This window comes from Mustela erminea, chromosome 3 (assembly GCF_009829155.1).
Source record: "Mustela erminea isolate mMusErm1 chromosome 3, mMusErm1.Pri, whole genome shotgun sequence".
Classification (NCBI taxonomy): Eukaryota; Metazoa; Chordata; class Mammalia; order Carnivora; family Mustelidae; genus Mustela; species Mustela erminea.
The window spans coordinates 46674056-46698956 of record NC_045616.1 but is presented as its reverse complement, the minus strand read 5'-3'; the positions used below and the strand labels follow the sequence as shown (position 1 = coordinate 46698956).

Below are 24901 nucleotides of genomic sequence, written 5' to 3'. Positions count from 1 at the left end.
TACACTGCCGGAGAAGCTAGTAGAACCTAGGTTACAGGTTTCCTTTATAAATACCAGCCTCCTGGCTGAGCCACCCTAGACGCTCTTACCATGAAAAATCAAACTATTTAAAATAATTTAAACACAACCACAAAAATGTCCAATATTGCCACCTGGCCAAGAAAAGAGAATGCTGGTATCTGAACTTCCACATTTATAAATTAATTTCTCTGAGTAGCAGCCACCACTTTACTAATATTACTCCAAAATGTAACACCTCCTTCATACAACCTCAGTATATTAAGTTGTGGATAATTAATGGACTACTTTTAACACTGTCGATCTATTATTTTATTTAAAAGTTTTTTTGAAGATTTTATTTATTTATTTATTTGAGAGAGAGGGCACGAGCAGGGGAGAGGGCAAAGGGAGAGGGCAAAAGCAGGATCCCCACTGAGCAGAGAGCCTGATGCAGGACTTGATCCCAGGACCCTGGAATCATGACCTGGGCTGAAGGCAGATGCTTAACTGACTGAGCCACCCAGGCGCCCAACAATCTATTATTTTAAGTTAAATCTAAAAGATTTATTTAACTGACTAAGGAAAGTAATATTTACTTCACCAACGTTTTATGACAAAACTGAATGATAGACTTCTTTTTTCAAACATGTAAGCATTGCCTGAAGTCTGCTTGGCAAGAAATGTATAGAATGCTAACAATGGAAAGTACCCTAGAATAATTTGTGTAGAGCTAAGTGGAATATAAAACATCATATATTTATATATTGTTGATAAATTGCAATAGTAAAAGTTTTTTGATTCCAATGGGGAATTAGACAACTTGACATGCAAAATAGCCAGTAAAATCTGTATCTTCACTGTTTTAAATGACTTTCCTATTCCTCAACCTTCTTCCTTCCCTTCCAATGAAGATCTAATAGGTAATCAAGCCTAACAAAGTATGCTTTTATATCTCTGATATAATGATATTCATTTAAGAATATAAAGATTATCTACTAGTCATAAATACGGTGCAATGTATAGACAAAACCCATCAAACCCTCATAATGATGGAGGTTATATTACTTAGGCGAGAATTAATGTTCACCCCACTTCTCCATTTCAGTGAACCGCAACAATACACCTTTGGAATTGGTATAGAGAAGAAAACTCTCATATGGGTTTTCTTAAGGGAAAGATGCAATTCGTTAATCTCTATGAAGCCAAACAAAATCCTTTCTTCAATTGGACTCTAATGTAGTCAATAAGTTTGTGTAGAGATCACAAATTATCTTTCTCTAGCCTGATTACCTATGGGAATAATTCCTATTGCATGCAAACTACAGAAAATCCAAACTAGACTTCACTACCAAAAGCACAAAAATAAAACATAGTTAACCTCACATTAAACCTCATTTACAAGCATGCATTCTCAGTGAGGGGACAATATGGTATCCAGGGGGACAAAAATTGGTTCATAGGGGAGAATTTTTAAAAAATTAGGTATTACAATGATTTGTGACCTTCCAAAACCCAACATTCCTGAGAAAATCTTATTCCTTAGCATTTATTTTCTCTCATTTAACAAAAATTTTCCTCTTAAGGGGTTGAATATGGGGGGGGGGACCCACTGAGAAATACTGACTTAAGATAAAATAAAAACCAAGTTTTATCTCTAACATTTCTTTTGCATTCTTAAAATCAAGGTTGCCTTTCATTTTCACCCAAGTATCTACTGACACTTCAATATAATTTCCATCTTTTCTTGCTTGTTAGCTTTGCTCTGATTTTCTCTTCATTACGTCCTGTTGAGCCTATAGCTGATGACTGGCGTGAACATGAGAATTGGTTACTCCTTCATCTTTCCTCTTACTGATCGCTGATGTTTCCCCTTGCTGAGTGTTGGACCTCTGTAGTCATAGCAAAGGAGAAGGCACAATGTGGAGTCGTAACTCCCAGAACTGTTAATGGCAAGTCTGGCTACTAGGTGTATAACCAATTCTGACTATAATAGTCAACGTCGTAAAATGAGGGCAAGAGAAGGAGCCACAACAACAACAACGACAACAACAAAAGCAACCAGAAACAACTTTCTTAACAACATTTCAGGTTGGCTTCTCCCTTGGCAAATTAACTCTTTTTTTTTTTTTAAACATTTTTATTAACATAGGCCAATTAATTCTTAATACATTCATAATTCTAAGGTATATCTTCATGACTGGTCAAAATAGAAAAATGGAACCAAAGAAAGCATTCTACACCTATTTCTTAATATTTACCTGATACAAGGGGGCATGAAAATATGTGCAGAGTAAACGTACTGACAGAAGTATTTTAATGACCCCATGTCTGTGAAAATTTACAATCTTTCAGAGGAGTTATTACTTACTTTATAAAATCTTAGTGAAATAAATTATATAATTACTCCTTCATTTAAATGTTTTTCTTTGCAAAAACACTTTACATGATAATATTTCACAACACAACGTGGCTTGCTCTTTTGTCACAAACAATTTAAAATTGAAGCCGGAAGGTAGAAAATTCTTCAGAGGACAAAAACACTGGTTTAGGAATCTGAGGACAGACCATGATTTCATTGGTTTATAATTTTTGATCCTTAAGTCAACTCAGTTATAAAATCTGGACCAAGCTGCATATTTGTAAAGGGTCTCATTAAGATGTGAGGCTGAAAATACCTCAGAAGTAATGCTTGTGGCGAAGGGGGTCAACAGCCATACAGCCAGGAGGAGACCGCACTGAGCCCCTGGTGTCCCCGACTACCCCAGCGTTCGTTACACAAACCGTGAAGATTCACCAGAAGGCTAATTCCTGATTTCAGTAAGGTATCACAGTTATGTTCGTGATATCTGCAGTTTATGTTTGATTATAAAATAGTGCAATAGCACTCCACCTGAGAAAAAGTGAAATAGTTTTAATTTTCCCCAAACCATCCATAGAAGAATATGTCCCAGATGACAGTATTTTACTACTTCTTACCTTCTGGGACAAAAGAAGGAGACTAGAGATAAGAGAAAATGTGTGTGTGGCATGCTGTAAGAATTAAATTCTTCTCTTTGTAAATAGACAATGAAATTTCAAAGGAATAAGCTTTTCAGAGAGTAGTAGACTCTGTGTCTTAGGTGATTATCTCCCTCCAAAGATAGGGAGGCCATTTTGCTGACATCTATGAAAACAGACAACAAAAAAAGGGTGTTGGCACCATTTAGAGAGAATGATGCACTGATTTGAGGAGGTGCTGCCTTTGTAGATGGAACAGCTCAAATATGAAACAAAAAACTACACATTTAAATAGACCTATCAACTAAGCTAGAGCATCACTCCTCAAGAAGGATGAGAGAAATCTAGTCAAAATGTTTCATCCCATTAATACCTGATTTTCTACATTTCCTAAGATTCGAGGTTGATTTTTAGCTAACTGTGATGAATCCTAAAACTCAACCCACTTCTAAATTGTGGTTCTTGAGGGGCTTTTATGCAATTGCCATAATTTATATGCAGTGCTTTGTGAAAGGTACCATGTAAGAAAACCCAATTTTGTATAAGCCAATGCTTGAAATTTTTTTTTTTTGAAAATTTCTTTTCTTCCTTGGAATTCAGATAAATTTTGGGGAAAGATGTAGAGTTTGAGTATCAGCTTAATGTGTCAGTATATCCATATGAACTGGACACACAATCTGTTTACTGAAAAGGAAGTTGTGGTACTGAAGTCTTTAAGTTTCAATAGTCTTTGACCCTGTAGAAGGAATTTTAGGTCATTTTGGAGGTATACAATCTTGTAAATCAGCAAAATTCCAGATAGGCTTCCTTCTTTCTTCACACATTCGTAAAGGAAATGTTTAATGTACCTTTAAGCTTCGTATAATTAGACGGGAAGTATTGTTTAGTAAACTTAATAAGTGTTTTCAGAGGAAAGCATAAATGAAGAAGGGCGGACAAAAGGAAAGTGTGATTTACATAATTTTAGGAAAATGAGAGAATGCAAGGATAGGACCATGAGTTATAGATCATTTTGCTTTAGTACTTGTTTCTTTGATTTTCGAGGGTCCTTCTGTTTTTGTTGTTGCAGGGAAAATAACAACAATTATGCCTGGAACATTTCCAATTTTTCTGCTTAGCACTAAAAAAATAATTGTAGCAACAACAACAACAAAGGCTTCTATAAAAATCATTTGAAAACTGCCACAGACTCGGAGTGTAATTTTGTTGGTGTGGTATTACTGGTGTCTCTTAAAAGATGAAAACAGAAATTTCTGTTGGAATCTTAAAGCTACCTTCCCTATGTCCAGTACAGTACAATACCCCCCACACTGCTTACTAACATGAATGCTGAGACTCCAACTACATGCCGATGTAGATAGGCTTTTGTTTTCACATTGATATTTCTTCTTAAGCAACATCCCCTTTTTTAGTCCTTGAACGTGAAGGCCACTGAAAATGTCCTTATTGTTTGTAATAACTTTTAGAAAAATCCATATGTTGTTTGATAGCAGCAGGCTTTCTCCACAGAAAATACTCGATACGGTATCCTCGCGAGCCTATTGTCCTCAGATCGTTGTATTATATTCCCAATGCCTGTGCAAGTTCAGTTCTTCCTCCCTTGCTGATGTTTCCTCCATTTTTTTTTTTTTTAAATCATTTGGCTATACAGAGCTGCCTCATGTCATTCCTTGCATACATCATCTCTGTTTTTTTCTCTTTTCCTGAATAATGGCCCAGCTTTTCTGAGAGTAGCTGTTGTCCCGAGTGTGATCCTTTACTAAAATGGGGATTGAATGAAGGTGAAACACAAATTATCTGGAAGCAAAGGAAAACCAGGCGTTTTGAAAGGGACCCAGAAAGGAACGAGTAATGAACCAGAGTGGCCTGGATGAATTGCTGGAAAGGGAATTCTCAGTTTTGACACAAAAGGAACACCGGGGATACCAAGGCAAACCCAGGTGGGGGGAGAGTCTCCGTAGGAAGCCTGCCTCATGGGCTGGTCAGTAGAGAGGGTGGAAGCCAGTAGCCTTCCAGATATGAACAGAAACAAATGTATTTTATGAGTAACAGTTAGGCATTCAAACATGCCCGTTCTGGAACACAAGGTACTCTGAGGGGTTGACATCCCTTCATAATTCATGTTCATTGTTTCTCTAAGTAAAATATGTGTCTCCCCGTAGTTATTCTGTTAGGAATTGTACTTTAAAGGCAAGGGGACATTTTTGATAATGCACATCTTAAACTTTTCATTAAACTACCAAATTTAAATTCTACCTTTTTGTGCACTCTGACATTTTTGTCTGGCATTTTCATTAATTTTGCGACATACATAAATGTAGCTGAAATGTTAACTGATCAATACTTTGTCTCTCTCATGTAGCACTAGCGTTCCATTCCCTAAGGACCACACAGCAGAACAGAAATTAAATGTGTAAAATATCAAATGTTACTGTTAAACACAGCGGCACTCACTGTACAACGACAGAAAAGGCTAAAACAATTCCAAATGGACAGATGGTACCACAAATTATCTACAATCACATTTAAAGATTAAAGTTTGTCCTGTAAAATAATTCTCTGACACACACTGAAGTGTGTCCTTTTACTGATAGCTCAGTTGTCCAATTATTTTTGTGCTCATTACAGTGAGAAATGACAGTACTGAAGAGAAAGAGAGTGTGCACTCTGGTTTTTTTTCCGCGTTGCACCCACTGACATCCACGAGAACACAAATGTCTGGTCAAGAGCCTGATGAAAATTAGACCCAATTTAGGAGACATTTCCACATCTACAATAGATGATTCCAAAAGATGAGCGGGGCCTTCCGCGCCACGCACGTCTGTGTGTGCTCTTAGGCATACAATATTCATAGTAAAATTTAAAAACCTAATTCACAGCACACAATAACAAGGACATTCCCAGGAACATGCTCGCCTCTATTTATCCCTCACCTCCCAGGCCGACTGCAGCTTCTAATCTCGGCGGCCGGCTCTGCCTCTTCCCCAGAACACATAGACAGTGCCAGAGAGGCTGAAGCAGCGTTAACCCTGCATTTCTTAACGCTTTCCACTTTAATGGACACGGGGACCAAAAAAAATGATTGTTTTTCCATTTTGATTTCATTATTCTACATTTATTTTTGGATAGAAAATTAGCAAAGAAAAAGAAAAACGAAATGGGGGAAAAAAAGGCACTTAAACATTATAAAGTTTACTGATCTGGGCCTAAAACCAAGCCACATAATGGTACAAATGCGTGTGCTCCGTGAAGCAGCTGCATTTATGAAAAAGTGGGCCAAGTGGAACCAATATTATAATAATAGACCCGAGATCCATCAACAGGGAATGATGGGAACAATATGTTTGTAACAATGGGGTGCTGCTTATACTCCTCTCTTAATGGAAAGCAGTTCTTTTCAATAAACTGGCCTAAAAAGGCTCCGGTTATGCAATGAGATCTTTGAAACATTTCATTTTTAAATACATCATTTCATATCTGTAAGAAGCAGCAAAATCCTACAATAGTTTTTTTTATTTTTCCTGAATTGTTATGATACTTAGATTACAAGGTATATATTTTAAAAGCTCCTTTGGAGAGAAAATAATATCTGTTATGTGCTTTGGGCGAGGTTCTTTTCTGTGCCTCAGTTTTTTCCTCTGTATATCGGGAAAATAATAGTATTTCTCTTATAATTAGGTTAGTAGGGAATATTAGATTCATTTATGCATGAAAAGCACTTTCATGTTTTAGTGCCTCTAGAACAATTTCCTGGCACATAAATGCTCAGCAAGTATGAGTTGTTGTTGTTATTATATAGAGGATTATTATATTATATATATTACATATATATTTGTTGTTATATATATAACATATTATTATATGTTAGTTGTTATTATATAGAGTATTGTATTACTACATATGAGTTGTTTTATATATATATGACACATATAACATATCTAGCATATATAACATATTATTATATATGAGTTGTTATTATATAGAGGATTATTATATTATTATTTAGAGGATTCAATTCATTATAATTTAATTGAAGGTCTAGGGAAAATTGCTGTAGAGCATTAATCTGTGCCTATCATCATTTAATAACCAGCTTTACTAGAGCAAAGCCTTATCATTCAAGAAGACTTTCTCCACTTTAGAAAAAATTTTCAGACCGATCACTGGTTACTGGCTGGCCTACTGATTCAGATAGCCATTTATATTGGGAGCCTGCCAAGTGCTAGATACTCTGCAGGTGATGCTGGAGTACCAGGGTGAAAAAGGCAGGCCCCCTTTCTCATGGAATGCCCAGCTCAGGTCTAGATAAACGCAGTCCAGTTCTGCCATTCGTGATTCCAATCACATTCAGTAGAGCCTGATTCGGTGCTCCTACTCAATGAAACTGTTAATACTATCGTTTCTTCTTGAAAGTACTCTTACTGCACATTCACATGCAGCTTGTAAGGCGTCTCTGCAGGCCCCTTTCCTACCTTCGCGCTAGCCTCCCCCTCTCTTTCGCAAGCATCTTGCGTTCAGTTTGTGTTTTGTATGACCAAGGCTGTTGATAGATGATATTATCATCTTCCCTGCCCGGTGAGCTTTGATTCCCTTACTGCGAAACCACTCAGGTATTATCAGATAACTGGACCGAAGTTTCTCGGACTTTCAGTGTCTGATTTTTTTTTTTTTTAATCAGAAGAAAATCGGGGGAAAATGTCTGCCATCTTGAATTCATTTCAAGTGACCTCCAGAAGCCAGAGGGAGTTTATGAAGACTTACACAACACACTGTCATATTAGAGCATTTGAAATGAATGTTCCTGAACAAATGACATAATTACAGAGATTTCTCTGTTTTCAAATTTTGCCAACTGTTGTGGGGAATGACTTTGGAAAGAGTGAATCAAAGATGGCATCAGGGCATTTTCAGGAGACTATTACTGCGTCTGTTACAAGGCCCCATGGAATCTGGAAGTAATGGCATAAAATATGCACAGAAACTCAGTATCCTTTTTCTCCATTGACATCAAGGTGCCCCTATGATAGTGAAAAATCATAATAAAGTTTGCTTAACTGTACTTCAATGTATTTATTTTATGAAGGCACGAAATAAAAGAATATTGAAAGAGGCAGATTTTCTTTTCTAAATCTTAATGATGGCCGTCGCTTTCTTTAAGGAGACAACACCACGTCTATGGGAGAATGGCTGCCTAACTTTCTGGTAACTTACAACACAAAGGGACATACTCACTCTTTGTTCCATGTGCTCAGACATTAATGAAAGTCCCATACAAGGCCCGAGAGGAGGACAGACCTCAGAGTGCTAAACAGATGTGCATACGCTCATTTGAATGGTAATACTAAAATGTTGATTTGTTACTATAATTAAGGCCCCATAATAAAGTCATATTCTGCTAACCTGGAAACTGTAAGAAAGCACAAGGTACTCATATTCTAACAAATATGACAATAAAAGAAAGGATTTCAAAAGAAGGACTCCACTTAAACTTCAGACTGAAATCCTGAATAAGCAAAACTCATGTGAGAGCAGAAAATCCCAGCTAAAGCTTAGAGGAAAGTATTCTCTCAGATTTTCGAGCTCTGCAAGTTGGTCCTATCAGCAGTTTTTAAATAACCAAAGTAAAAGGCCACAAGATGAGCATTGTTAGAGGACTATTTGGATCTATCAAATTCTCACTTGTGCCTTTTTAAAAACTGAAAATCTCAGAAACAATAAAACGTCTCTTAAATAGGTCACATCCACTTCCAATTGACTCACGTAAATTTACATTACCAACCAACATCCTATTGCCAACGATTTTCCTATGTTGAGGAAAAAAAAATCTGTAGAACAATAAAATTAAAATGAGGGTGGTCAAGATTATTAATTTTTTTTTTTAACACGAAGGACTTTTCTTGGCTCTGTTATTGGGATTTGGAATTATGCAATATGTAAAATTTTCCTTTTTAACTGTCACGGAGAAAAGTATATATTGGCTGAGATATCTTGCCTTCCGGAAGTCTGGCGGGGGAGGGGGGGATGTGTATTCTTGGACTCGGACCTTGAACGATCCATCAGGTTCCTGCCCACGGCAAATCTGTCCAGTCAAGTCTTAAAATAGGAGTTTTAAAATGGCCACATGCACATAACTGTTACTATAGCCACAGAAACATGCAGCTATGATTACTGAATTTAATGAATAACAATGTAAGTAATAAAGAATTATCATACCACAAAAGCAGCGAGGCTCCTTGGGGGTGAGTCCCAGTCAAAGCAACTATTAACGAAGTACGCAGCGTTTACGAGCACCATGACACAGCGCTTCATTCTAATAAAGTTTCTTAGTAGCAGCTGTAAGGAAGATGAAAATATTATCAAAATTTGCAAGACCAAAAACCATCAGATATGGTACAAAATTCTTCAAGCTTAGTGTGATTTAAAAAGGATACAGAAAGTTAATAAAGTTGTAAGAGTATACCAAACAATTTGGCTCACGAGTTAAAGGAATAGAAGTATGTCTGGAGAGAGTAGAAAGAACTGAATTACAGGAGCAATTTCTTAGCGAAATATGTTTTCTTTAAATAATATTATTATGTGGGTTGGGCTACCTTTGTTTAAAAGGAAAAAAAAACCTCTGATAGATTAAAAACATTTATATACTGTGAACCTTTAATACATTTTCTAACTCTTCAATCTCATTGTGATTTTAAGATTCTTTAAATGCTTTTTAACTTCAAGATATTTCACAGTGAAATGATAACGGGAAATGTTTTAATTTCACATCTGGAGAAAAACCTGTCAAGTACTGCTTTATTACAGAAAATAAAATTTTCACCATTTTTGTAAGAATATCCCTTATTTACTATCAATTTTTCAGTCTCTGTCTCTTGGTCTGTTCCTCAGACTCTCTTTCTTCCTCTCTCTCTTTTCCACAATAAATTTAACCTATATTTTGTCATTGCTTTTTCATAATTTTGGAATTAGAAAAAAATTTATGGTATCCAATTGCTTTACAAAAGCTTTCATTAAAAAGGTACATGAGAACTGATAGCATCTAAATCCAACATTTAAAACAGGACGTGACTACAACTATAAAAAGAATAGCCCCTATACTAGATGATGGTACAAAAAATGATCTACAGTTCTGTTAATAATTAGAATATTATGTCTGCAGGTTAATAATTTTCTAATGCCAAATACACTTCAATACTGGAGTGGTATTTTAAAGAAGTAGTTATGTAAAGCCTCCTGAGGTCATTTGGAAAAAATACGTATATGTGTGTGTATAAATATAGATGCATGGACAGGCATACCAGTTTTAACAAGTTGTTAAAATTGAAATTCTTTCATGAAAAGAGTCACCCTATTGTTTCCTTCTTTGCTTCCTCCCCTGATCACCTTCTTTTTAGAACTACTTTTATTACTTTTATCTATAATTGTGAAAAAAATGTAATCTGTATTTCTATTTAGATAGATATTACATTTGTAATTCATGCACTGTCTTTAAACAACCAAAGATCCCACTGTTTATGGTGAATTGATTAGATTAAAAACAAAACTAATTTTAGTCTTCTAATAGCACAGAAAATTGTTAAATATTTTAACACACACAAATGAGTTCTGTAAACTTTATAGCCATAGCAAAAACATTCTATTTTAGCTGCGTTAATTGGAAGTAAACATCTTTTTAAGGAGGTAGCCTAGCACCCTTTCTTAACTTGATATCAAACCTAATTTAAATCTCAGTCTAATTACGAGATATAGAACCTTACTTAAAATGTCGTCATGACAGAAAAATCAGATGTGCTGATTTTCCATTTTCTTAGCTGAAAGTGCCAATAAAAGTTCACTTCTAAAAGTCCATAGTCAAAATCTAATTAGCAGGAAGGTTTCCCTTAAAAGATGGAGCCCCCTCTCTTGTGGATTAGAGGGAAGAGCATTACCCAGGGCTCAATTTACACACACCTGCATCATACCTGTGGGTGGTCTGGACATTTATTTGAACCTCAGCCTTTGGTGTTCTCATTTACACATTCCATGGCAATCAGACAGTATTTTATGTTCAAAATGATCATTCTTTGGCTAATGCATGAATACATATCCATTCTATGCAACGCCTACAGTATCCCCTCTCCATTCTGACCACCCCCATCCAATTTATTAGTATGGTATTGTCCTTGTTTGATCTCTTACGGAAAGGAAGGGAAGAGAGAGAGAAAGAAAAAAGAAAAGAAAAGAAAGAAAGAGCCATTTCCCATAAGTAGATGATCAAAAACCCCCTAGTCTTCCCCCCTCCACACTTCCAAAGTTTATTGGAATTTACCTAGATGTTTTTACAGATATAATCAGGTCTTCCCAGAGGGATTAATCTTGCCTTGCTTTTTACCTGTTTAGAGAGTCTGTTTTCCTCTTCAATGTACTTCTGTTCTTTGGGTATTAATGTTCGTAAGCTGGCTTTCACCTATACATCAACATATGTGTCTGTTATGGATTCATATATTACAAATGTTTACAAGTTTTTTCACGCAGTTCAATTTGCAATAATTTCTAAAGTTTCAAAGTCCTGGCTGCTGTGCTCATAAAATATAAATGTATACAGTGGCACATGCACGCGCTTCCATTTCTTACGCCGGCAGGCAGCGGCCGCGGCACAGCCGCAGTGGCAGCCGCCAACTATAACAGAAAGTGTGGCTGTGCCAGCCAGTGGCAGAAGCGTATTCTCCAGGATACATCAAGGTTTAGAGAAAATGAGGAATGACAGAAATTCTCTACAAATCAGGAACAAAAGCTTTCATGAAACTGAACTCTTTAGCAGTACAAAAAAGCCAAAGTTAAGACTTACAGCATTAAAAATCACATCTATTTCAAGATAGATGACCCCCTTTGTTGGCCCTGTCAGCTGCTTGTTTTTCAAGACGTAGGCTTTCTGTTCACCATTTTGAATCTGCGGGAAAAGGACATGACAGCCGTCTGTCTCGCGGTCTCTACTGAATACACTCCCTCGGTGACCTTTGACCCCCAGCTGCTGAAACTGACAGAGAACCCAAAACAACTGTGGCAATTCTGACAAGTACCTGTTCATTACCAGGATCAAGTCTGTCAGGAAAAATTAACTATCATGGGATTCAACATGGCCGTGAATTGAGTATGTTAAAATTTTTAGTGTTCTTATTACAGACCTTGGTTGAGAAATGACAGATACAGAGCTGAGGGTTTTTTTTTTTTTTCCTTGAGCAAAAGCAACACAGAGCAGTGTGTCAGGTGAATAAAACTTACAGACAGCAATGGTATAGCAACTTTGCCCAGAAAGTCAGCACTTCGATCCCGATCTTCATCATAAACTGTCACTTCAAGAACTGAATGGATATCTTTAATGTTGCTGCATAATAAATATATGTAAGAAGAAAAGACTTCATCAGTGGGGGACAAGAACAAAAATGCTTTTGAAAATTTAGATGGCTCCAGCTGATTTTGTGTGTATGTGTTTTTATGTATGCTATTTGCATATACACATATACAAGGTAGCTTGGTATCTGACAGAATTTCCCATAATGCACCTTTGTAGACTACAGTGATGGTTCTATTATCTGGAACTTTGAACACTTTTGTAATTTCAAGTTATAATTTTTTAATGAAATATAATTTTCCATCTGGATGGGCACAGAATTAGTGTAAAAAAAAATCAATGAGTAGCACTGACGTTTTTGAGACTTTTCCCTCTCATTATTATCACAATAATTCCTACCTCCTCTTAACCCCATGTAAAACTCCACCAAATTTGATATCAGCAAGAGTACAGTGTATTTCATACAATTTTTTTTGTTGTTGTTTGTAATAGTAGGACATCTCCCTTGTTTACAGTTCTTACCAAAACATTGACTTATTTCTGGTAGATTTATGGTAAAAATTAACCAATACAGAAAACAAAATGGAGAAAATGTAACATTGATAGCTATTGTACCACCCCAGGGTTTAGAAATTAAATAGTGTCCCATTATGTTCCAAAGACAACGTATGTTAATAAACAACTGTGTGAGCTCTTCATTTTTGTTTCTGGAAAAATAAACCCCAATTGCTGGCAGCATTTATTCTTTGATCAAACTGTTTACCAAGAAAACATGAATTAAGAGAAAACAAAAAAAATGAATATATTCATTACTGAAAGACTGCAACCACATGTGAGAAGAGGCTTTATCGGGGCACAATCAATTAATGGCTTTGATAATAATCAAACCTATTCATTCAATTATGCATTCCAGAGAAAAACACTCTCAACAACCTTCTTAGGAGTGCAAGTCTCCTGACCAGGCTTTCATCTCTTATAAAAATGTGGAATTCCTTAAAGATAAATTGGTCAGATAATTAAATCTGATTAGTTACTCACTCTTAAGCAGAGACATTATAAGACATTAATGAGGAATTTAGCAGTTTTCATATACAAAAAAATAAAACTATGTTAGAAAACTTTTAAGAAGGACTCTGTTTGGAGAGTTTTCCTTTGTTCAGGGTTCATTTCTAAAGCCCAGTTTAAAACACACACACACACACACTCTCTCTCTCTCTCTCTTTCTCTCTCTCTCTGAATTTAGGAGATACTATGGTGTAGAACAGCAGCTTTTATAGTGTGTGGTCAGAGATTTATAAACTTTTTTAAAACAAAAGGAAAATTAACCCGAATGGTGTTCTGATAACTAGGACAATACTTAATATTCTTATTGTACCAAAATGCAACAAAGCAAAACCAAACCATCTCTGAATTCGAGACTGGATTGTTTGCTGATTTGAGCAATGAAACAAATAGAGCTTTGTCCTCCCTGGTGTCAATGCGGTTGGGGAGAATTTCAATAGAAAGTATAAAAGGAAGAAGCGGTATGGCAATTCAGTTAATGGGAGCAAAATCCTTCGTCAAACCATACAAAAATCGCAGCTTAAAAAAAAAAAAACTGTGAAAACAAAGAAAAATGGCATACTCTTTCCCCAGGTCTCACTGTCAGAAAGGTATTACAATTGTGATATTTGCTGTTGCTAGCGGAGGCAGGCCAGATGCAGAGCTGCTCATCAGTTAAGAATAAACACACACACAAATATCTCAAAAATAAATATTATTAGCTCCATTTTTGCAAGGAGCTCAAGGTAACAATTACTTACAACGTGAAGATTTTGTTCCACTCGGGATTGAGATTTTTGTAGACGGTATGTGTCAGCAGCCTATCATTGTTCAGCTCAACTACACAAAATGGGTCACTTTTACCTACAAGAGATTGAGGGGGAACATTTTTAGTATAAATCACACCCAGAGTTCACGGTGTCATGATCGTGGTCACATCGCTTTCCTGAAAATTTTTATGAAAAACGAAAAGTAACGTGCAATTTAAAAAATTTAAACATCAAAATAGCATTAGAGGAGGGCATTAACAATAGGTATAATTCATAGCAAATTAGAACCTTAAAAAAAAGGAGGAGAGAGGAAATTATACAGCTGATATTTCAATTTGTACTTTTTTTTTTTTTTTACAAAAAGAGAAATAATTATTATGAGAGAAAATAGGATGCATGTCCATCCCTCACTCAGTTTTTCTTCAGTGCTATAAAGATCATTTAAAAGGGTCAACCCCTTCACGTCTATGCATATATTTTCCAACTCCGCCGACACATTATAACTCTTAACAGAAATTTCTTAACAAGTTTATGTTGCAAAAACTGCTATGTTACGGAATGACACCACTGTAAGGTGACTTTAAATTCCCTCCTAAAATATCTCCGGCATCACAAGAAGGTAAATTAGACACTCGGAGGCAGAAAAAATTCTGCCATTTGAAACTTAACCTCAACAACCAATCTGCATGTTAAACAGCAATATATTTTTTTTTTGTCCACTGAGAGTAAAGAATTCGAAAGTTATCATCTGTTTACAGTGAGTCTGTTCTGCCATAATCAAATCTTGTCCATTCGGCAATTATATTTTGTGATATCCTCAATATTTTGTAATGTCATGTCTTGTATTATAAGAACCCCATAAAGTCAGAGGCTCTATGGAGGCAGCATTAATGATATTAGTGCAGCATGTAATTTGTTTGATACCTTATACAAATGACAATGAAATCAATATTTAGACAAAGCTGTCCAGAGGTCATATCTTTTAAACTACAATATTGATTTAGACTACATACGAGGTTAATGTGCATATTATTAACTTTAATGATAAAGAATAATTGTTTTAAATGCATTGTGAATTGTAGTCACAGTAGTTTACACTTCTACGAAAGCTTAAATATCATTGAAGATTTTCAATTAAATTTTAATAGGAAGGAATCCATTAGCTATCAGCGACAGAGAAGCCACATATTCCCACACAGCAGTGTATTTACTTTCCATATTGCCATTCTTAAAATGAGCCATACAAACTTTGACTCACCTTTAATCTAATTTATTAGTTATATAATAATAAAAAAAAAGGGAGTAAATATATGTGTGTTTGTTCAGGCGTCTCATATACCCCGGGATGCTTGCATAATTTAGCAATATGGTAGTCTTCACAATTTTTGGTCTTGGGAACAATTTTGAGTAAAGAATAGAGAATCGAAAGTCTTTGGGGTCTGTTGACATTTTTATTTCTGTCTTCAGATCTGCATTATCCACCCCCCCTTTTTTTTTTTTAACTCATACACACATATACACCATGGACAACAGAACTCATAAAGAACAGTTTGTTCATTAAAACACAAAGCAAAAGCCTTTATTTGCTACATCAAGAATTTTATATTGTCTTCCACAGAATTCAGGTACAAACATGAAAAGTAGATTCAAACAATTTTGAAAACCTTACTTATTCTTCAGGTCCATATTAAGTCTTTTCACCTAGCTTTGTACTGAGTGATATGCATACCATAAGAAAGAGGACACACACCACCACATCAAATAATTTACAAAAGGGTTGGAGAGATAAAACATATCTATCTCTGATGATCAAAGAGAAAAATTAAAGCCATATTTAATAGAAATTCGTGTCAAAAACATCACTATTCTGTCATCACCTTAGACAGAACTTTAGAGTAAGTGATTAGTGTTGGTAACTTTTATTTAAAAGACAAGGGGAACATTCACACTCTTCCTGGGACCTCCTTTTAATTTTTCTCATATATGTGTACATTCATGTAAATCTTAATTTAGTAAAACAAAACAAAACAAAACAAAAAACCAACTATAAAATGATAGCACTTCTGAGCATTTCTGGTTCCTCATTTTCACTTGCTTTAACTTCAACTACTATTGTATTTCAATAGACTTGGTTTTACTTGCCCTCAAGTGATCAGCAATGTGTAACAGACTCAGTCAAAACTGTCCCAATTCTTCAATAGCAAAACAAAAGAACAAACTCCAGAGGCTAATATCTAGTGGGAAAACATTTTACTTTATTTTTATTGCCCAGCATGGAGCCCAATACAGGGCTTGAACTCGTGACTGTGAGATCGAGACCGGAGCTGAGATCAAGAGTCGGGCACCTAACCAACTGAGCCACTCACATGCCCTGAAAAAAAATTTTACTTAAAACTTCTACCAGCAGAGGATGAAAACTTTACTTGATTTTTTTCTTCCTATACACAATTGTGTAAGACTTTCAACCACATGGAAAGTCTCTGAAATCACCAGTTTCTTTATTATTCTATCTATATTTGCTGACAAAAAATCTGGAGTCTTAAAGAAATGAAGACACTGAAGCCCTAGAGACAATGCCACACCCATCAAAAATAGTGTGAGCACCTTCTGAGACCAATTCTCAGTCATTTTGTTACATTAAATTCCAGGGACATTCCATCATTGGCAAAAATATTCTCTTACATGTACCTGCTTTTAACTTGAAATGGGTAAGCAAGGTAATTTTTAAGAGATCATATTAGACTCTGTACCAAATGTAATGTTACTTAGCATTTTAAAAGAAAGAGAGACTTTTACTTAGACCAAACTACCATTTAACATAGTTCTAATAAAATATATTTAAATGTGGGGTGCCTGGGTGGCTCAGTCGGGTAAGTGTTAACTCTTGACTCTTGATTTCAGCTTAGGTCATGATCTCAGGGTCCTGAGATTGAGCTCCGCCTTGAGCTCTGCACTTGGCGTGGAATCTCCTTGAGATTTTCTCTCTCCCTCTCCCTCTCTCTTTGCCACCCCCTGCACTCTCTAATCTAAATCTAAACATAATATCTATATGTATATGTGTGTGTGTGTGTATGTGTGTGTGTGTGTGTGTGTGTGTGTGTGTGTGTATTTAAATATAAGGCACCAGGCAAGACCTTTCCCAATAACTGTGTCATAGTAGGTAGTAGGGCACACACATGGGAAGAGTTGGCTAATGTTTTGACCACAGACTCATTCACTCAACAAGTAATGATTACTTACCATGTACCAGACAGTGTTCTATGTGTTGAGGAGACAGAAGTACATAAAACAACAATAATGAAAAGCCTGGCCTCATGCTGTTTACCTTGTGGAAAAAGACAAGGAATACACACATTTTATGGTATTTTAGAAGGTGATAAGTACTATAGAGAAAAATATAGGAATGGCAATGAGGAGTGCTGCTATGTTCGTGCAATTTTTATTTATTTATTTTCTTTTTAAAGATTTTATTTATTTATTTGACAGAGAGAGAGATCACAAGTAGGCAGAGAGGCAGGCAGAAAGAGAGAGGAGGAAGCAGGCTCCCCGCCGAGCAGAGAGCCCAATGCGGGACTCGATCCCAGGAACTCAAGATCATGACCTGAGCCGAGGGCAGCGGCTTAACCCACTGAGCCACCCAGGTGCCCTGTTTGTGCAATTTTTAAAAGAAACGTCAGAGAAGGTCTCACTGAGGAAGTGCTATATGGGCAAAGAAAGAAAAAAAGACAAGGGAATGAGTTCTGGGCTACCTAGAACAACAAGTCATGGAAAAGTCAGAGAAATGGCCGTGCCTGATATGTCTAGGAATATCCAAGAAGCCAGATCGACTGAAGGAATGAATTGGGGCAAGGGGAAGAGTATTGGGTGAGGTATAGGGTGGGTGGCAGGTCTCTGTAGGATTGGCTTTCTCTCCAAGCGCTAGGAGAAGCTTTGGGGCTGAGGTGTGACATGACCTGAGGGCTGCTATTTAGAGAATAAGGTGGAGAGAAGCCATTGGAGAAGGTAGAGGGGGAAGAATTAGGAGGATATTACGACAATCCAGATGATGGAAAGGGCTTAGATTCTGAATATACTCTGAAGGTAGAACCAACAGGGTTTGAAGATGCCAATAGTGAATGATCTCTTATGCCTGATACTGTTATTTGCTAATAGAAAAACAATTTTTTGAGCTTCACCAAGTCATTCTCCCCCCCACCCCCACCCCAGGACAAGAAACATTCAAGCTTTCTCTAGAATCTGACAAAGAGGAAAATTTACGTCAGGAGAGAGCAGCCAATTTTGTATTTAATTTCTATTCATCTTTTCCTTCTAAAAAGTTATGTTTTTACAGTTATCAGTAATGGATGCCAACATCAGGTCTTTACACACTATGTTATTTTCGACTCATTTAGAAAGTATCCTTCTGCCACTCCACGATTCAAGCGTGATTAAAAATTAATAGCAATTTCAACCAAAATAGTAGTAAATGTACAATATCAAATTCTATAAACTTACCACTAAAAAGCATTCACCATAGTTTTATTTTAAAGAAGTGGCTACACATAGTTAATGTGCTTATCTGGCTTGCTAAATGATGCTTTAAATGACTGGCTTTTCAGTTCCTACATTTTGCAGCCTTGATTACGTGCCACTTAAACAACCAAAAACAATCACAGAAATACCAGGGATGGGCCTAACCATTAATTACCTCCTTAATTATTCCTTCCTTTCATCCTTTTATCATTCTAGTTAGACCCGTGATATGCTGCTATGCTTGCGGAGAGGGTATCTGAGGAGTGGGTATCTGACGACTGGATGCAGTGTTGATGTCTACCAAGTACTCCGTGTTCTGCAAAGCTCTAGAGTGAGGCAAAGCTGCTCCTGGTGATGATTTCACTCAATACTGCATGGGCAGAAGTGCAAGGAATTAAGGCAGCACCCCAAGTTTCTGATACTACTTGGCTCTTTAAACAGCCTAAATGTATGGGAACAGATTATATAATCTCTCGTCTCCCTCTTAGTCATTCTTGTCCTAAGACCAAAGCTGACCTGTGGGTACCAACTGGCTTTCCCTTAACTTTCACCGTTTGGGCTAAGAAGTGCCTAGCCATCTCTCTTGTGGTGCAGGAAAATGATTTGGGTTTGGATACGAGATAGAAATTGCAACGGTGCTTGGTAAGGATCAGAGCAGCGACGCTGATTGCCGTAACTGCCATGACAGCTAAAGGAGTCTCAGCCTTGCTTGAGAACATTGCCATTTTCCATGTTGACCATTTTCTAGAAAGAAATATGAATACTTCTGAAGCGTTCATGATTTATGGAATGCCTGCTCCTCTCACCCTGGAATTATAAGTGTGATTAAGACATAGTCCAGCACTGAAGGCACGCACAGTTTAGTGGGCACGATGAGCATGTAAATACAATTATAATGCAGGACTGCAAGTGCCGTAGTCAAGGGTGCGACGGGAACAATGAGAAAGACGCACATCATTTTCTCGCTCTAGAACAAGAAGGGAAAATGAGGCGAAGACTTTTCCTCAGTGGAGGAGAGGACCCTGGCGATCTATGGGGATTACACATCTCTTTCGCCAACAGTTTTAGAGGAGAAGGACGATTATCTAAAAAGAAGATGTTCTAATTTATCATAAGAAATATTTAGCTTAGGGGCGCCTGGGTGGCTCCGTGGGTTAAGCCTCTGCCTTCGGCTCAGGTCATGATCTCAGGGTCCTGGGATCGAGCCCCACATCGGGCTCTCTCCTCCTCTCTCTCTGCCTGCCTCTCTGCCTGCTTGTGATCTCTCTCTCTCTCTGTGTCAAATGAATAATGAATAAAATCTTTTAAAAAAAAAAGAAATATTTAGCTTAAATTTGTTTCTTTATCCTTTTGATAGGGACTCTATAACACAGCAACTTCGATATACGTTACAGAGTGATGATGAAATAGATACTTTAAAATATGAGGACAGGACTAATGCTCATTTATCCATAATCTAGTTAAATACTAGGGGCTATTTATTCTCCCTATGGGTTTTTATAGGGGAAAAATTCTCCCACGGGCTTTAAAATTAGAGATTCTTCTATCTGAACTTAAAAGTAAATCTATAATAAGTTTTAAAGCATATACTCTAACACCTAAATTCTTGTGGCGAAAAGCCATTCCAGTAAAAACAGAGGTCAGAATCATCTCCGATGGACATCTTTTGGTGTCTTCAAAGCAGCACTGAGGAATGAATGGGATACACTGACTGGCTAATTCTCTCTCACTCTTAGCCCTTGCTCTTTGAGGTCACAACACTGACACATTTATAAAGAACTGTGGGAAAGTCTGCACCACCCCTGCTTGCTTGTTACCTGTTATGTGGGCAAGTGGACAGCTTCAGTTTGTGCAAACTACTGGTTTGAGCATTAAAGTCACTCAAAAGATACTGAATGATATTCTTGCTCCCGGAATAGAAAGTTAATCCTGATCCATCAGTGGTGGGCTTTGTCCGGGGTCATTTCGCTGCTGACAAGCAGCACACTTTGCTGGATGGGATGTGTTATAGAAATGTGTGGGCAGGGGGATACCCAGTGACCACCTCTTTGTTGTCCTGTCTCTGAAAACACAGAGGCTTTCAAAAGCATGGAAAGCAATTCATATCCATCGGGGCCTTTTATTTAGGGCCTACCTTGCACAAATTAAGCCCCTTGGTTTAATTTCCTCAGGTGTCACAGTTTGAAATGGCCATACTTTAATCTTTTTTTTTTTTTTTAATTATAATCGAGATTGCCATCTGTCCTTTCCACAAACTGGAATTTCAATCATAACATACAACAATGTTGTACGTAGATGAGGGAATTCCACAGGGTCCACCAAAACAAAAAGCCACGGACGTTGGCTATATCTTCCAATCCTTCCCTTATCACTAGAGATGGGGTTTGCCCTTTGCTTTTTTCATCAACTGACCTAAACATATTTTAAACATCTGACTGGTACAAATACATTAACTGACACTCCTCACTAGTTTCCCACTGGATCTGATTCTGGGACTGAGTAATAATAACTGGGTTTTCCTCTTCCCCCTCAATCATGTGTTAGGATGCCTTGTGGCAGGAAAATCAACCCCCTAGAGTTGTGGCTCTCAGCCCATTAGACCCAATACATCCTTTCTCATATTGAAGATTTTGTAATGCCTTCCTGTTTTGAAATAAAACTGAGTCAATCATGACTTTGGAATTTCATATAATGTCTTCATGCCATAATAAAGGAGAACTACATCAAAAGTTGCTTATAATAAAATCATATGTTCATTTATTCAACAAATTATTTGTGGAGTGCTGCTCTATGCCAGACTATGTAAACAAAAAAGGAAAGGTCCCTGCTCTCTTAGATTCTATTTGTAGTGGGGTGGGGGGGGGAGAAAAAAGGGGACTAAATACTGAACACAATTATATTGTATGTTGGGGACTGATACGTGTTAACAAAAACTAGAGAAAAATAGTGCAGGATAAGGGGTTTGAAGAATGTGGGGGAGAGGCGTCGTTTATAAATGTAATTAGAGTGGTTGGAGTACAGGCCTCATTGAGAAGGCGAGATGTGAGCAAATACCTGAAGGAAGTGAAGGAATAGACAAATGGATATGTGGAAAGAAGTATCCCAGGCATCGGCTCGGGTCGCGATCCCAGGGTCCTGGGATCGAGCGCTGCATCAGGCTCCCTGGTCAGCAGGAAGCCTGCTCCCTCTCTCCCTGTGTCTCTCTGTGTCAGATAAATAAATAAATCTTTAAAAAAAGAAAAAAAGTATCCCAGGCAGAGGGGAGAGCTAGAGCAAAGGCCTGGTGTGCTCAGGGACCCTGCTAGTGTGTAGCACAGTGGGCATAGGGAACAACGGTGGAACATCAGAGAAGCAATGGGGAAACAGATCATGATTTACATGGCTTGTGGAGGCAATCTTAAGGTCTTTGGAGTTTACCATATAAAATGGCAGCCATTTGCAGGCTCGAGTAAATAATACGTATTTCAGAATGCAGTCTAGGCTCAGAGAATCCATGAAATAGATTTAAAACCGCTATCTATGTCTATGTTTAATCCTGCAGGATTTGGGACAATTTTCACTATTTAAGATTGTCTCATACTTTGCAGACATTTAGCAGCCTCGTTCCACTCCCACCAAATTCCAACAGCATTCCCCCCAAACAGTGTGGCAACTAAATTCTTCCACAAAACTTTAAAAATGCTCATGAGGGCAATACTGCCTTTTCCAAATGAAGATCATGGCCCTACAGCAACAGTTCTTAAACATTTTCATCTTTAGGAACTCTTAAAAATTGTTGAGGACGAGCGCCTGGGTGGGTTAAGTGTGTTAAGCCTCTGCCTTCGGCTCAGGTCATGATCTCAGGGTCCTGGGATCAAGCCCCGCATCAGGCTCTGTGCTCAGCAGGGAGCCTGCTTTCCCCTCTGTCTCTGCCTATCTCTCTGCCCACTTGTGATCTCTGTCAAATACATAAATAAAATACTAAAAAAAATTTTTTTGAGGACATCAAAAAGCTTTCGTCTATATAAATTATATCTATCAGTTTACCATTTTATTAATTAAAAATGAGAGCATGTAAAACCTTCATTCATTTGAAAATGACATAATAAATCCATGACATGATAACATTAGAGCCATCCAATATATAGCCTTTGAAAAATTTGATTGTACATTCATGAAAGAACAAGAGTGAGAAAAGAAAATAATGTCCTAGGATTATTATGAAAATAGCTTTGACTTTAAAAGATCCTTGAAAGGTTTTTGGGGATCCCTGGAAGCTCCTGGGCCACACTTCAAGAACCACAACTAAGAGCAATGGGAATGAAGCACAATGTAAATATGAATTTATTTCCCTTGGGACAAGATGCAAAAGAATATTTATAGTATTGTGTGTAACAAGATGCGTTCTTAAGTCCTGAAATTGAACCATCTTGGTATATGCTGCAAAGCTTGAAATTTATGAGAGAAGAGCAAGAAATAAAATGAAACAGGTAAGAAACTGGAAAAGAAAGAAAAGGGAGACTATGGAATCTATGAAATGAGAAGAAGCTATGAAAAATGTATGTCCAAGCTTTTAAGCGTTTAGATAAATTATGGTAAAAACATTTAAGGATTTTATTTCAGCTAATATTTAATACGAGAACTATATGCAAGCGACTTAATTATAAGATTGGAAGCACAAAAGTTATTTGTCCGAAATATAAGTATAAATATTTATTCTAAACTCCTCTGTTTTTGAGAGTTCTCATAGATACTTTGGGACCTACAGTAAATATATATTCAATTAGACTTCCCACAGAAAAGCATGAGGTTTCAGATAACCTTCTTTATAAGTAAATTAATTAGCTGGAGAGATCCTTTGCAGTAGAATAAAATTCTTTAGATTGAAAATATTAAGTACTCTATTAGGTGATTAAACCTTTCTTTAAAAAATATTTTTAGGCAATAAAACTGAAAATTGTCATCTGTCAAGCCTTTGTCTTTAAAATACCTTTGTCTTTTTATCTCTCTTCTACAAAATATCTACTCATTCAAGAGTCTTTAATTCATCTTGCCACCTACTGGGGGATCTCTAATTCTGAGGGTTGGGAGAAAAGTCCAGAGGCCAAGTTCAAAAGCTGATCTAGGGCTCAACTCCTCTCTGCTACCAGGTAGTCTCACAGGCTTTGGTTAAACCAACAGGGCCAGCGATGGGGAAATTGCCACCTCCACGGGTCTAGTCTGATATGTTTTTTGGCAATTATAATTTTGGGGAAGTGCTTCTTTACACAGCACATAAAATTATGTCTCTGTAACTTGTACCGATTTTAGGATTTGCCCTCTGTAGTCATTTTTAAACTTTAAATGAATTAATGGGTGAAAAGCGAGGGCATAGCACCTGTCACTTAGATTACCTGATTAATGTTCATGACCTGCCTTCCTGAGCTGGGTAATGTAGATGACTTGCTGAGCATGTATTCTAACTTCTGGCATCTCTTCCTGAACTAGAGAGACTGCAAAGGCCAAGGTCACATCTTTAGACTCTCTTGCAGCTAGGGTGGGAGATGTGAATTTGGTTGCGCCAACCAGGTGCACTTGCCTAAGATTTGATATTAGTTCCCCGAGAGCCTGTGCAGCCCATTTTGCTGGGGCAGACTGCAAACAGGAGTAGTGTAAGTAGTTCTCACCGTGTCTTCTCAACATGCTAATGCGGCCAGTTGTTTCATTAACCTCTCCACACCTCAGTTTTCTAATTTGCAAAGTGGGGAGAACAGTAACTAATTAGGTTGTGGTGAGATTTGTGATAATCCTTGTTCTAAGCTCAGGGTAGTGTCTGACATGTGATAAGGTCTCAATAAATGCTGCTGCCACCACTGTTACTAGTATTAGTATTGTTTTTCATGGGTTATTCTCAACTGACTTGATTTAAAAACATCAGATAACCTAATTGAGAAGAAATTCTGCTTTGTCAATGTCCTTGTTTAAAGAATCTCTTCCAAAACTGAATTCATACCCCCGTGTGGTCGATGCGTCCAGAAGCGAGTGTCATTCTCAATAATTACCCTTTATAATTTGTATACTGTAAAAGAACAGAACATAGTTGATATGTGCATAATTCATTTTCACAGAGCTTAAACTCAATTCAAACCCTAAACTTTTTTCTGTATTTCCTACTCTAAAGCAAGACACTACTGTTTTGTATCCTGGTAAGGCTTTTTATGTACAATGCCCACCTTGTTGAACTAACCCTCTTATTTTAGTCTGAACTAGGTTTATTACACACATATATGGATAT

General features: G+C 37.1%; 1 protein-coding gene across 9 annotated transcripts in view; it reads right to left on the bottom strand.

Annotated features, from left to right (window-relative positions):
• The window catches only part of MCTP1 (multiple C2 and transmembrane domain containing 1), a 520392-nt gene that overhangs the window by 145050 nt on the left and 350441 nt on the right, over positions 1–24901 (bottom strand). For 8 of the 9 annotated variants that reach the window (XM_032335734.1, XM_032335733.1, XM_032335736.1 and 5 more), the window contains 5 exons: positions 14128–14230; positions 12256–12358; positions 11822–11923; positions 11366–11440; positions 9211–9330 (listed from right to left, as the gene is read on the bottom strand). In XM_032335734.1, coding sequence (XP_032191625.1) covers positions 9211–9330; positions 11366–11440; positions 11822–11923; positions 12256–12358; positions 14128–14230 — 503 coding nt within the window. The remainder of the gene's footprint in view (positions 1–9210; positions 9331–11365; positions 11441–11821; positions 11924–12255; positions 12359–14127; positions 14231–24901) is intronic. The other variant, XM_032335735.1, reaches the window with a different exon arrangement.